The 14175-nt window shown below is 31.6% G+C and overlaps 2 protein-coding genes across 2 annotated transcripts; one reads left to right on the top strand and one right to left on the bottom strand.

Moving 5' to 3' along the window:
• The first annotated feature begins 2406 nt into the window (after positions 1-2406).
• LOC139887839 (mitogen-activated protein kinase kinase kinase YODA-like) lies at positions 2407-2814 on the top strand. Its single transcript, XM_071870890.1, has one exon. It carries the CDS (start codon positions 2407-2409, stop codon positions 2812-2814), a length of 408 nt encoding a protein of 135 aa, XP_071726991.1.
• Positions 2815-3596: 782 nt separating this feature from the next.
• Positions 3597-6699, bottom strand: LOC139890807 (uncharacterized). The gene is made up of 2 exons (XM_071873724.1): positions 6569-6699; positions 3597-5193 (listed from the first exon to the last, which is right to left on the bottom strand). Exon 2 carries the CDS (start codon positions 4959-4961, stop codon positions 3798-3800), a length of 1164 nt encoding a protein of 387 aa, XP_071729825.1. The 5' UTR covers positions 4962-5193; positions 6569-6699; the 3' UTR covers positions 3597-3797.
• Positions 6700-14175: the final 7476 nt, after the last annotated feature.

A 14175-nucleotide genomic window follows, 5' to 3' on the forward strand; every position in this document is an offset into this window, starting at 1 on the left:
AGTTGAAATATTTATTATTAAAATTTATTTATAAATAACTTCCAATGTGTATTTAAAAACTGATTTATGTATATTAAAAAGATATATACATATATATAATAAACGATAGTAACATTCGTTTATTGATTCAATTGATATTTAGATAAGTTAACTAAAGCGTTTAAGATGAACCAGTTAAACACTAATTTGTTACAGTGTTTTCAAATTGCCACATTACTCAAAATGCTACAGTGTTTTCAAAAATCACTATTTGCTACAGTGAAATTGACTTGCTACAGTGAATTGCTACAGTAAAAATTGACTTTGCTACAGTAACTTTGCTACAGGCTACAGTAACTTTGCTACAGTGGTATATTTTATGGATGATTTAAGACTATATTTTGACAAAGGTACGATTCACGAAACGTAAAGTACAAGTTTTCTCAGCGTACGAAAGGGCGTTCGAAAAACTGGAACCGGGACATAAGTCGAGTGACAACGTACGACTTATCGGAACAAAAATTACAAGTCAACTATGCACGTGAATTTAATATAATATATAATTAATTAATTTAAATTATATATATTATATTTATATTTTATTATGTCGACAAATGTTAGGACAAAAACAATGTGAGCTGTCCCTGGTCCTCATGCGAGTCGCATGGCCAGAAGGCCATTTCCATGCGAGTCGCATGACTCCAGATTTCAGGCCAAGTGCTATAAATTCTCGAGTTTTGGCCAGATAAAACACACACACACATATATTATTTTTACTCCGTATTTATTTATTTTATTATTATTATTATTATTATTATTATTATTATTATTATTATTATTATTATTATTATTATTAATAATAAGATTATTATTAATCTTATTATTTTTATTATTAGTGTTATTATTTTTGCGATACAAAAATAATAATGTACATAAAATATTACGACGGAGTGCTGTCCAAGTAATTTTTCAAAACGAGTTTCCGAGAAAGCTAGAGCTAAGGAAAATATGGGTTATTGCCAAGGAGGTTATGGGTAATATTCGGGGGTATTTTTGTGAATCAAACCTCGTGCTTATTATATCCAATGCGTCTACGTGCTTTCCTGCAATATTGTATATCAATATAAAACAGTGAGTTCATTGATCCCTTTTTATACATATTTTTGGGCTGAGAATACATGCGCTGTTTTATAAAATGAATACAAAAACTAAAACTGATTTGAGTGAGTTTCATAAGATCCCTTTTACTCTCTACATTTTTGGGCTGAGAATACATGCAAATGTTTTATTAACCGATATACAATATTTATATGTGTGAGTTTCATATGCTTCCTTTTTAATTGCTTTTGCAATCTATATTTTTGGGCTGAGAATACATGCACTTTATTTTAAACGCAATGGATACAAGTACATACTAAATTCTACACCGAGTTTGAACCGAAAATCCCTTAGCTTTGGTAACTAGTAACTGCCGGTTATAAGAACTGGTGGGCGCGAGTAGTATTATATGGATCCATAGGGCTTGATATCCCCGTCCGAGCTAGAGCACTAGCCTTTTAACGGACATATGCTATTTGAGAAGCGTACACGTTGGTTTGCGTGTATTATTAAGATGATTATACAAAGGGTACAAATTATATAAGCATTAAAGTTTAGTTACCAGGGTGCTCAATTTTGTAGAACCGATTGATAAACGTTTCGGATGAAACAACTGAAATCTTGTGATCCACCTTTATATACAGATTATACGAAACATTAAAACTATGAACTCACCAACCTTTGTGTTGACACTTGAAGCATGTTTATTCTCAGGTTTCTAGAAGTCTTCCGCTGTTTGCTCATACGTGATACAAGTTATGTGCTTGGAGTCATACATGCTATATACAAGAAACTTGCATTCACCAAACCATTACCATGTATCTTATTTTGACTGTATTGTCAACAGATGTATTATTGTAAACCATTTAAATAGTGATTGTCTATACCTAGGAATCATCAGATGTTAAAAACCTGGAATTTATATATTCATTTATGAAATACCTTTTCAAACGAATGCAATGTTACAAAACGTATCACATAGAGGTCAAATACCTCGCAATGAAATCAATGAATGACGTGTTCGTCCATATGGATTTGGAGCGATCGTCACATCAACCTTGATTTGTGAGGTTGGGTTCGAGTGTTACTATCTGTGTAGTATTGATTTGAATGACGCATTAGTTGCGCCTGGATTACTTTGTGAAGGAGCCAGTAAGAGGAACTATCGGTAGACTCTAGCCCGATCAGCTAGGGTCGCAGGCCCGTACAAGCAATCGGTCCTCTGGGGGCGTTAGTTGTTAGGCATGGTTGTATGATTGGATAATGTATGCTAATGATGTTAGAATAGTTTCATTCACTTAGCTTCGTGCTAATCCCCCACATCTTCCAATGGCTGCTATTTTGAAGATTGCTTCGAGTGACAAGAAGCCTTCGTATCCTAACGAGTTTCCAAATGACGGTTTGGAATTTCTCAAAAAGTGTTTAATTAGGTTTCCTGAGCGGAGATCAACGGTCGATGAACTTTTAAACCATCCATTCATCAAAAGTGAAGTAAAGGCTAAAAGTACACAAGTTTACAAACAAATGTACTCGCCTTTGAGTGTTTTGGATGTTGGGCTTGATGATGATAGCTATGAGTTGGATGACGCATATGAGTCGGTGGATATGGGACCCGCGAGTAAAATACCGTTTTTGGTTAGGCCTTACAACAAGAGAAGGTCATCACAAAAGCAATGTACAGAATATGAGATGATGTCACGGGAAAATTGGGTCACTGTTAGCCAGGGGCGTTTCTAAGTGGGGACAAGGGGGTGTCTGCCCCCATTCGATTTTGAAATTTTAGTGGAAAATTTTTTGATTTTTCGACTTTGCCCCGGGCGATTTTTTTTTCCCCAAAACCTATATATTTTGCTCCCAAACCTTCAAATTTTGCTTTAAAATCTACAAATTTTGTCCCAAAACTTTCAAATTTTTCCCACAAAACTTCAAATTTTGCCTAAAAACCTCCACTTTTTTGCCCCAAAACCTTCATATTTTGCCCAAAATAATTTCTGTGATTAAAAAAAATTTCTCCCCCAATGAAAAATAATTCTGATTCCGCCACTGCTGTTAGGGGTTAGAAATAAAAACTGTTTTAACATGTTTGAAATGTATGATTGTGTAGGATTATAGAATTGAGTTGGTTTGAAATTGAATGTACAGCAACTAAGAGCATAGTCCTTTACAGAAACCAGCATACATTGCTGTAGTAGTTGCGTTTGTCCAAATTGATCAACAAATAAAAATATGATTATATTAGCATTTATCAAAATCTTAACCATAATTGTCAAAAGGTTAGAAGATCTGGACAAAGGTTAGAAGGTGATAGCCAACATATTGGTGCTTTATATTTTTTTAATATGTATACAATCATTACTCACTTAGATTGCTTATCCTTAAATAATCCCCAGCCAAACACCCATGAGTTATGCAACCAAACAGCAACCCAGAAATGCAGAACTTAAACAACCTTCAATTACTTACTACACAATCACAAAATTTGAGGCAGCAAGTGCAAATCTTAAAAAGACAATGTACAAAGGTTTATAGATGTAGTAGAAGAAAATGTTGAGATACATATCACAAATTCCACCGAAAAAAACAAAGTGGATGTCGCATTTAAACCAGCATATCTCAAAATCTCAGATAACACACACAAGCAAAAAATAAAAACATCAAACTTATTAAGTCTCTAAAAGTCATTTACAAACTGTTTTACCACAAAAATGAGCCTTTTTTACTCAAGGTGGTGCTGACGGAAGCATAGGCCAGCCCGAAAATTGAGGAGAACCGATTGGGGTCGAATGCTGACTAGGCGAAAAAAGGCTTAGTTCCACAAAGGCTCCTGAACGATCATTATCATCTCTTTCCATGGTTCGAAACGAAATCGACCCCTGTTTTAAAGAAGCAATTGAGTTTCTACCGCTTATATTATCAAGAGGGCCTTGGTTAACGATTAGTGATTGAGTATCATTGTATTCTTCGATAATCCTTCTTCTATCCTCATCATCTTGTAATTTCTTTAATGCTAATGAGTCAGCAATAGGGAAATAAACAAGCATACAAATGCCCAGTCCAGCACAACTTAAAAGAGAAAGAAATGCAACAAATGCAATGACTTCAAACAGAGTGTCACCCGGTTTTAAAAGAATTGATAAACCGAGTAACGCAACCCTTAACGCAAAGAAACTAGAAACCGAGATTATCAATATCAATACCCGTTTTTGTAATCCTTTACTAATAACCAAACTAAGTATTCGTCTCCCAAGCCAGAACATGTATAGAGTCAACACAATGGCGAATGTACCTAGCAAGATGGTACTCATTAAAGGATAACAACATCGAGCAATATCATCATCTTGGTTCTTAAATGTAAATCTGAAAAAGTAACTGTGCATATGGGATTTAAAGTGATGTCCGAATAGTACAACCGTCATTTGAAGCGCGAATACTGGGAAGCAACATAGAAGCACAAACATAACGGTTTTCATGTTCCAGTTTTTGTTTAACGGTCCCGACTCGGTTTTTTGTAAAGAAGCGCGTAGAAGAAAAACGAGAGTGAGAAAAAGACACGGTTCTGTAAACCCTAGGTTGGACATTATGTAACATTTGCAAACAATATCTTGCCATTTTAAGTTAAGGGTGTGCAAAACCCGACCTTCTTGTCGAAGGAATTCGAGGCGTAAAATTTCTCCTAAACCCCACCAGATTGCAAATAAGATGAAAACGATCCGGATAATCCACGGGCCACTGAAGTATCCGAGCCGGTTATAACCTTGAGTGCGAATATGCGATCGGAAGTAAAACGAGTATAAAATGCAGAGGAAACCAATAAGACCCGAAATGGTAACGAGTGATATTGTGATCACACCAAGTGCATCAGCAATTAATCTTGTCAGGTGCATCACCCAAAACACAGATTCCACGCATGCTCTCTGCCAGCATGGATGCGCGAAAATTTTAGGTAGCTTGTGGGTCCTGCTACATGAATCGGAGAGAATTCGATCAGATCTTAACGGGGAAAACACTTCATAAACGCCAGTAGGTGTCTACTGATATAGAATCTTAAAGCTTTTTCCTTCGCAGGCAATGTGATTATATCACAATATAGCTTGCAATAAATAGTATGCTAGTCACCTGGAATAACAAATATGGAAAAGTATTATCAGTGAATGAACAATTATCAAATAAAAAAATAGAATACAAGATGCATTTATTAGGTCATAAATAAGGATCACGATAATCAAAAATCACATTAAACAACCCAAAACTATAACCATGTTATCATGAAGCTTCCTCTAATGTATGCATTGACATATCATTAACATCGTGCATATCTAAGTCAAAACATGTACATAACATGTAGATAAGGTATCCTAGTGCTTTGTAATTTATTGCTTAAGCAATGTTACCTAATTTGCAGTATGTGTATAAAGTATGTGTATAAGGTATCCTAGTGCTTTGTACATAACACATATATAAGGTATCCTATGGGTGTTCAAGGCCACAACGTCGACTTTTAAACATAGAAGATAACATAATTATAGCGTCAGGACGATAACAGATAATGTTAAATATATTTACGGTGCTGATTTTATTCAGGCAGTGAGTTCAACTCAGTTTTATTTCTTTCTTAATTAATAGTAATATATTGCCAACTGATCAACCAGTAGAAGTGGAGGATACAACATTGTCGTTTTATGATTTTTAATATACGTAGTAAAAACCTTACTTACGTCAAGGAAGAGTTAAGCTAATAGTAGGGAACACTATGACGAAACAAAAGAGAATGTGTCATTAAAAAGATTAACCCTACGACTTACGTTATGTAATATTTTGTTTCCAATAAGCATACATCATTTTACTCTACTACTATACACCCTACACATTCCTTACAAAAAACACAATATTTGACGCTACTTGACTCTAAACAGTTTAAACATTATGTAACTCATACAGATAGCTTAAGCATGTGTGTCTAGCAATGAAACGTTGACGTTCTTCAACATATAAACACGAGTTGACAAACAACAATGCTATAGGACCAAATTGATAACCACAACTAAAACTCTTATTAGCATGCAGGCAGAAAACTCTACTAAATCCAACAACTTAACCAATCCTGTTGAATCTGAGGATACTTATCATCTACGGCCAAGGAGATATAGGAGTCAAAAACTACCGAAGCTCATGAGCTGTAACGTCTATTAAAATTAACGAAAGATCTATCATCATTATCTATATAAACATTGAACAAAGTATGTAGCTACTTAATTCTACCAAAACCCTAAAAAAAATTGCATCAATTTAACAGATCGCAAAAGAACACACAAAATCCAAATTCCTTCATCCAGCACACACATAATTATACCTTAATGATCATCAATTACAAGTAAATACAACAATTTGCACAGAACATCCTTAAACCCCTAAAAACAACTAACATACAAGTTAATTACTACTACAACTGAACCAGAACAAGTATATGATGAAAATAATGGAATGAACTTACGATATTGGCTGAGAATTAACGGATCGATGGAGCTGAATTTAGATGATACAAAGAAACGAGAATGAAACCCTAGAATACAATGAGATAAATATAGAGAGAATGAGAGAAATAGGGGAGAAAGAGAACGTAAGAGGAGCAAAGCAAAATATAGAGAGAGAAGAGGAATGCTTTGTTGATGACAGGCTGTCTACAGCAAATACACAATTCATTCATGGAAAAACTATCAAAGAATCTATATAACTCCGTATCTCTCTATATATACGGAGTATTATTTATATTTATATTATTTAGATTTATATATATATATATAAATATAAATATAAATATAAATATTATAAATTATATACTAATAATAAATATAGATATAAATCAATTAATGTAAATAAACTAAAAATATTAATTAATTAAATATCTAATAGATTAATTAAATATATTTATAAATTACTTAATTAATTAATTAATTTAAATGTAAATTTATAATAATAATTAAAATTAATTTTTATTATTATTAATATTATTATATTATTAAATTTTATTATTATTATTTTCGTTGTTCTTTACATATAGTCTTGAAAAGTTATTTAAGAATCAATAACTGAAATTGTGATGTGGTTCAGCGGTTGGTGGTCTGCCTCCTTTAGGGGAGGTCAGGAGTTCGACCCCCGTTGGCTACATATTAAAAACACAATTTCATCTCTGCTATGAAATATCCACCCATGTGTGACGACCCGGGAATTTCTGACTAAATTTAAACTTAATCTTTATATGATTTCGACACGATAAGCAAAGCCTGTAATGTGAGTATCAGAATTTTTGAACTGTTTACATGGATAACATTTACCCTTCGACTATGTCCGATGATTCACGAACGATTGTGTGTAAATAAATATGTAAATATATATATATATATATATATATATATATATATATATATATATATATATATATATATATATATATATATATATTAAATATTCAAATGTGTTATTATATAAAATAAGTATTACATAATTAATAATATGCAAGGTTAGTATATTAAATGTAATTACAAGTTAAGAATTAGTTGTATTAGTAATATTATTGTTATTTTCAATACTAATATTAATATTAGTATTATTAGTATTATTATTATCATTAATGCTATTATTAATATTAATATTATTATTATAAACATTATGATTAATAAATATCATCATTCTTGTTATTTATAATACTATTATTATTTGTATTAATAATATTAAAAGAATTATTATTATTAATATATATATTTATATTTATTAATTATTAATATTAATATTAATGATATATAAAAAAGGATAGTACACAGACAGTTTCCAAAATCAGTTGCAGATCACTCTCAACTTTTATCAATTTTTGTTTCTTGTCTACAATTTGTTATCTGTCAATTTCAAGGTACATTACAGAATAAAATTTATTCCTTATATAGATATATGCATTTGAGAAAGATAGAAAACCAAAAATAAGCTCGACACTCTGTACATTCATCTTTTTCACCATATTTTGATTTCGAATTAATTTCAAAAATGTAATAATGCAGTCTTGTTAGGAATCGTCTATCTAAACTATCTATAAGTTTTCAATCTTCAATTCTTTCTATCAATATCTAATTTGAGAGTCAAAGTTTTGGTTTTCAAAGTCAACTAAGTGTTCTTGAATCAAATTCGAGTTTGTTTTGATATCTCCAGTTAATTTGATGATCCATAAAGATTATAGTAATGATTTGTAACACAATTCATGTTGTAATCATAACCTATAACACTCTTAATCTAAAAATCAATTTTTGAGTTCTTGAGTTCTTCACAGTAATATACACTAACGTAAATTCGAAACAAATTTCAAAAACTAAAAATGCATAGTTGTTAGGAATCATTTACTTAAACTTCCTGCAAAATCTCAAGTTCCAATTCTTAATAACGAATTCGAATTTGCGAGTCAAAGTTAAATTGTCAAAAGTCAACTGTTTTGTTCTTGGAGAAATTAGAGCTTGTTTTGATGTTTTAAGTTCAATTGATGATTTTGATAGATTTTAGGAATGATTTGAAACATGTTTCATGTTGTAAAGATTGTCCAAAGCGAAGTCAAAATTGAAAACAAAATTTTTTTTTCTAGCTACGAGCAAGCGGTAGGATTTTTTTTGTTTTTTTCTCATTTTTTTTTATATCATGAACACATTTTTTTTTTGTTTCATGTTGTTTACAAGTCATAAATGAAAACCCGTTCGATTATTGTTGAGTTTTTGCCCCCGTTTGATTTTAAACTTGGTGAAGAAGATGATGAACATGGCTAAATGAAATACTAGATATATAGTTTGGGTTGCCTTATAAATCAGATAAACAAGACAGAGGAAATGGTTAAGTGTGTTTGCGGGTGAGTAGGAGGTCTCTAGTTCAAACCCGGTTCAGGGCATATTTTTTTTAGAAAGGCTTTGGAAGGCAGATTTCATTACCAAAATTATTATTATTATTAGTATTGTGATTATTATTATTATGGTTATTTTTAGAACACTTATTATTACTAATACAAGTATTATTATAAAGACTATAATTTATTATTATAATTATGATTATGATTATTATTATTATTATGAGAATGATACAAATTATTATTATTTTCATTAATATTAGTACTTGTAACATTTTATAATTGTTAGTGTTATTATTATCATCCATATAGGTATTATTATTATTAGTATTATCATCATTATTATTAATATTACAAAGTATCATTAATAGACTTATCATTTAAACATTAATATTAGTGATATTGTACAATTACTAAAAATTTCTATTAAAACTATTAAAAATTACCATTATTATTATTATTAGTATTATTTTTTTATTAAAACTATCATTATTATTGATATCAGTATTATCTATGTCATTATTATTAAAATAATTACGATTATGAAAAATAAAAGTTTTAAAGACATTATTAAAATTATAAACATAAAAAAAAAGATTTTATATATAAATATATATTTAATACACATAACTTAACTACAGTATACTAATATATCTATATATATAATGAAAATATATATAATGAACCTATTAGTCTACTATATATATATAAATTACATCACTAATAATAATATAAATAAATATATTTGTTCGATTACAAGTATATGTCTTAATAGATATATGAATGATATAGGTTCGTGAATCCGAGGCCAACCCTACATTGTTCAATGTCGTCATATGTATTTTTACTACAAAATACATTATTGTGAGTTTCATTTGCTCCCTTCTTTAATTGCTTTTGCATTATATATTTTTGGGCTGAGAATACATGCGCTGTTTTATAAATGATTTACAAAATAGACACAAGTACGTGAAACTACATTCTATGGTTGAATTATCAAAATCGAATATGCCCCTTTTTATTAAGTCTGGTAATCTAAGAATTAGGGAACAGACACCCTAATTGACGCGAATCCTAAAGATAGATCTATTGGGCCCAACAAGCCCCATCCAAAGTACCGGATGCTTTAGTACTTCGAAATTTATATCATGTCCAAAGGAGGATCCCGGAATGATGGGGATATTCTTATATGCATATTGTTAATGTCGGTTACCAGGTGTTCAATCCATATGAATGATTATTTTTGTCTCTATGCATGGGACGTACATTTATGAGAACTGGAAATGAAAATCTTGTGGTCTATTAAAATGATAGAAATGATTATTTATGTTAAACTAATGAACTCACCAACCTTTTGGTTGACACTTGAAAGCATGTTTATTCTCAGGTATGAAAGAAATCTTCCGCTGTGCACTTGCTCATTTTAGAGACATTACTTGGAGTTATTCATGACATATTTCAAAAGACGTTGCATTCGAGTCGTTGAGTTCATCAAGATTATTATTAAATCAATTATAGTTAGATATATTATAAAATGATATGCATGCCGTCAACTTTCGATGTAATGAAAGATTGTCTTTTCAAAAACGAATGCAATGTTTGTAAAATGTATCATATAGAGGTCTAGTACCTCGAGATGTAACCAAATGTAATGTATTCGTCCTTGTGGATTAGGACGGGTCGCTTCAGTTGGTATCAGAACGGAGGTCTTAGCGAACCAGGTCTACATTAGTGTGTATAACTGATAAGTCGTTAGGATGCATTAGTGAGTCTGGACTTCGACCGTGTCTGCATGTCAAAAGTTTTGCTTATCATCAGTGTCGAAAATTATTTGCTTATCATCCTTAGTCTAGACACATCTTATTGCATCAATTGCATGATTAGTGAATAGACAAAATTCATATCTTAGCATATTTGTTGATTCATATCTTAGCGTATCTGTTATTGTTACCTTTGCCTGACAGCTTCCGTAGATTCCTCCGTAATCTATGGGATTTTAGTATTATATATGCATATGTAAATTATGTATTGCAGGGTACTAATCTACATCCTATAATCTATTTCTTATCGAAAATTCTTCATCTGATTGTACGGGATGAATCCTTCAACCAGTTCGAGTCCCTCGAATTCCGATAGCTATTCCGATAGTTATTCCGACAGCTATTCCGACGTGAACGTTCACCTAAGCTCCGAAAGCAGCGTCACTAGAATGAATCAACCAATCAATCATCCCCAATTCATCTGATGGGTTCGTAGTCGACTTAACCGATGGAGACGAGAGGAAGGCGATCCTTTCCACCCACCAACCGAATTTACCTCTTGGAAATGAACCTGAAGCACTTACCGGCGAACCAGTCTGAAACACCATTTTCACCCCCATTTCCCGAATATCTCACCACGATTGTATTCTATCTAAAATTTTAAACCTTATTCATCCGCTCGTACCGACCGACAATCATCTCAGAATAATAGAAGAAGTCAACGAACTTCGCGCTCGAGTAATCAATCTGGAGAATATGGTGCAAAAATTACCAGCTTCAACAACAGTACCATCAATAACAACACCAGTGCCATCAACAACCCATGCCTCGACGTCTCATTCTATACCTTGAGTACAATTATCGTTCTACGTATCGTTCTACATCATTTATCTTCGTTCGACATGGCGATTATGTAATCTCTAATGTTTTAGAGATTATATATTCTTGTTCTAACGGTAAACCAAATGAGTTTAATATCATATTAACTCAATGAATCCATGATTACATCTGAAGAAAATATATATGTATATATGTTTTCATAAAGATTGTAATTAAAATTTTTTTCGTACAAAGTGTTAATCGTGAAAATATTTTAACGGGTAGGTAATACCCGAGGAATATTCAGATTTCACATTAATAAATTACACTGTACATTCTTCGAAGCTGATTCAACAGTCGTTTACTATCCTACTTACGTCCACCGATATACAAATCCGTTCACCACAGAATAACCACATTCATCCAATTTCATATTTGGATTTTGATTTATCATAATCCAACAAGTGGCATAATGAAGAAAACATTGGACAAAATAAAATTTGTTAGAAACAAACAAATTAACTATGAGAAATTTTGTTAAGAACCACACTAACTGTTCCTAACTAATTGTTCCCAGCTAACCGATTACACTTTATTTATCGCAATTTAATTATCGCAATTTACATTCTCTCAATTTTATTTATCGTCATTTAATTTCTGTTATTTACTTTACGCACTTTATTTATCGTCATTTAATTTCTGTTATTTACTTTACGCACTTTATTTATCGTCGTTTAATTTCTGTTATTTATTTTACGCACTTTAAATATCGTGACACGTATACAAGGTTTTGACATATCATATCGACGCATCTATATATATTATTTGGAGTAACCATAGACACTCTATATGCAGTAATGCGGGAGTTAGCTATACAGGGTTGAGGTTGATTCTATAATAATATATATAGTTTGAGTTGTGATCGAGTCTGAGACGTATACGGGTCACGATACGTATTAATTAATTCGAATATTATATATTAAACTATATATGAATCATTAGATTGTTAACTGTGGACTATCGACTGTGGACTAAAAACATTGGACAATTAAAATGAATTAAAATATTGATTATAACCTATGAAACTAAACAATTCTTCAAGTTGCCACTTGATTTCATCTTAAACCTCATTTGTATCTTGACGATTCCAATATGCGTTCAAACATTTCATATTTCTTGAAAACACCTCAATCGAGAGGATGAACCAACCGCACTTCGTCTACGGAAGAAAAGATTGATGCGTATTGTTATGCACCTGAAAACTCTCAAAAACTGAGTAAACATTTAACACGTAGCTGTGCTAATTCCTTTAACGTTGTTATTGCTGAAAATAACTTTGCAATCTCTTTCCCAATTAGCAAATTTTGTCACAGCTCCAGCAAGTCAACTTCGACTTTCATTCGGATTAGCCTTATTATAACCTTGATATATAAGTATGCCTTTCTCCATCGTTGTTGGGGAACCTTCTATATTCCGCCACATTAGCAGTAAACTTACCAGCAACTTCATTACACATTGTCTTAAGTCCCTTCGAAGAACCATTATATTTGTTCATTAAAACCTTATCATATATTCGTCTGCATCTTGTAACGAGTATTGCCATACCAACTACCGGGAATCAGCAATCAGTATTTTGAATCCCGCAACAATTCTACAACAACAGTTATAGGTATACATATAACCTTTATCTCTTAGAATTATGACCTTCCATTATGAAATTATGAAAAGCACCCAGTCTACGAATCAATACTCGAAATGTTGAAAAAGCTGAATGAAGTAGTAAAAATTGTAAACGATCTTAACAGCCAGAAGTTTGATAATAAAGAATAGCATGTTGGAAAAGCTCAGAAAAGTTGGAACTGGAAAACGGATTGAGCTAACCATGAAGGAGGCCAAGGACAAATACAAGGACCAAACCCTATATTCAAAGAATCCAGATAATTCTGTATCCAATAAAATCTTTAGAGAAAACCTTACTCTATACTCATATTAAATCTTGTGGAAAATCTTTCTTCATCAACCTTCGATCTTAGAAATTCTGAAAATATCATCATAAATATCTTTGATATTTCTGAGGATATTTTCATAACTCTTCTTATCCGAAATTGGTTATCTCTTCGTGTTATCTGTGTTACATCATAAAAGAAACTATTTTAGTTTCTAAATTCTAAAACCTTCGATTATAAAATATAAATGATTTTGAAGTAGTGTTGGGAACTGAAGCATGAGTTAGTATAATATAATGACATTTGATCAACGTGATTATATTACAGTAAGTCATGCTGAGTTTCTAAATGGAACGTGATGATTCACAGATCATAACATCATCATGTGCCATGTTACACGACTCTTGTATTCTACTTAACCTCTAAACATATCAATAAAATATTTTTCTTGATGATTCGGTCTTTTCCGAGGTATTCTGGTAATTTGACAAATCAAGATCGTGCCATTACAAATTCCTTCTTAGAACATTAACTATGCTCATTTCGAAATCCATACCTACAAATTCTAGACCATTATTCGCTTGACTTGAAGTCGGGAAGAGGAGACGAAAGTATGGAATCTTTAAATATGTAAGAAAATGTGAAACTCGACAACAACACGTAAATTACAAACCGTGCATATCAATACGTATTGCAATGT

This window comes from Rutidosis leptorrhynchoides, chromosome 2 (assembly GCF_046630445.1).
Source record: "Rutidosis leptorrhynchoides isolate AG116_Rl617_1_P2 chromosome 2, CSIRO_AGI_Rlap_v1, whole genome shotgun sequence".
NCBI lineage: Eukaryota > Viridiplantae > Streptophyta > Magnoliopsida > Asterales > Asteraceae > Rutidosis > Rutidosis leptorrhynchoides.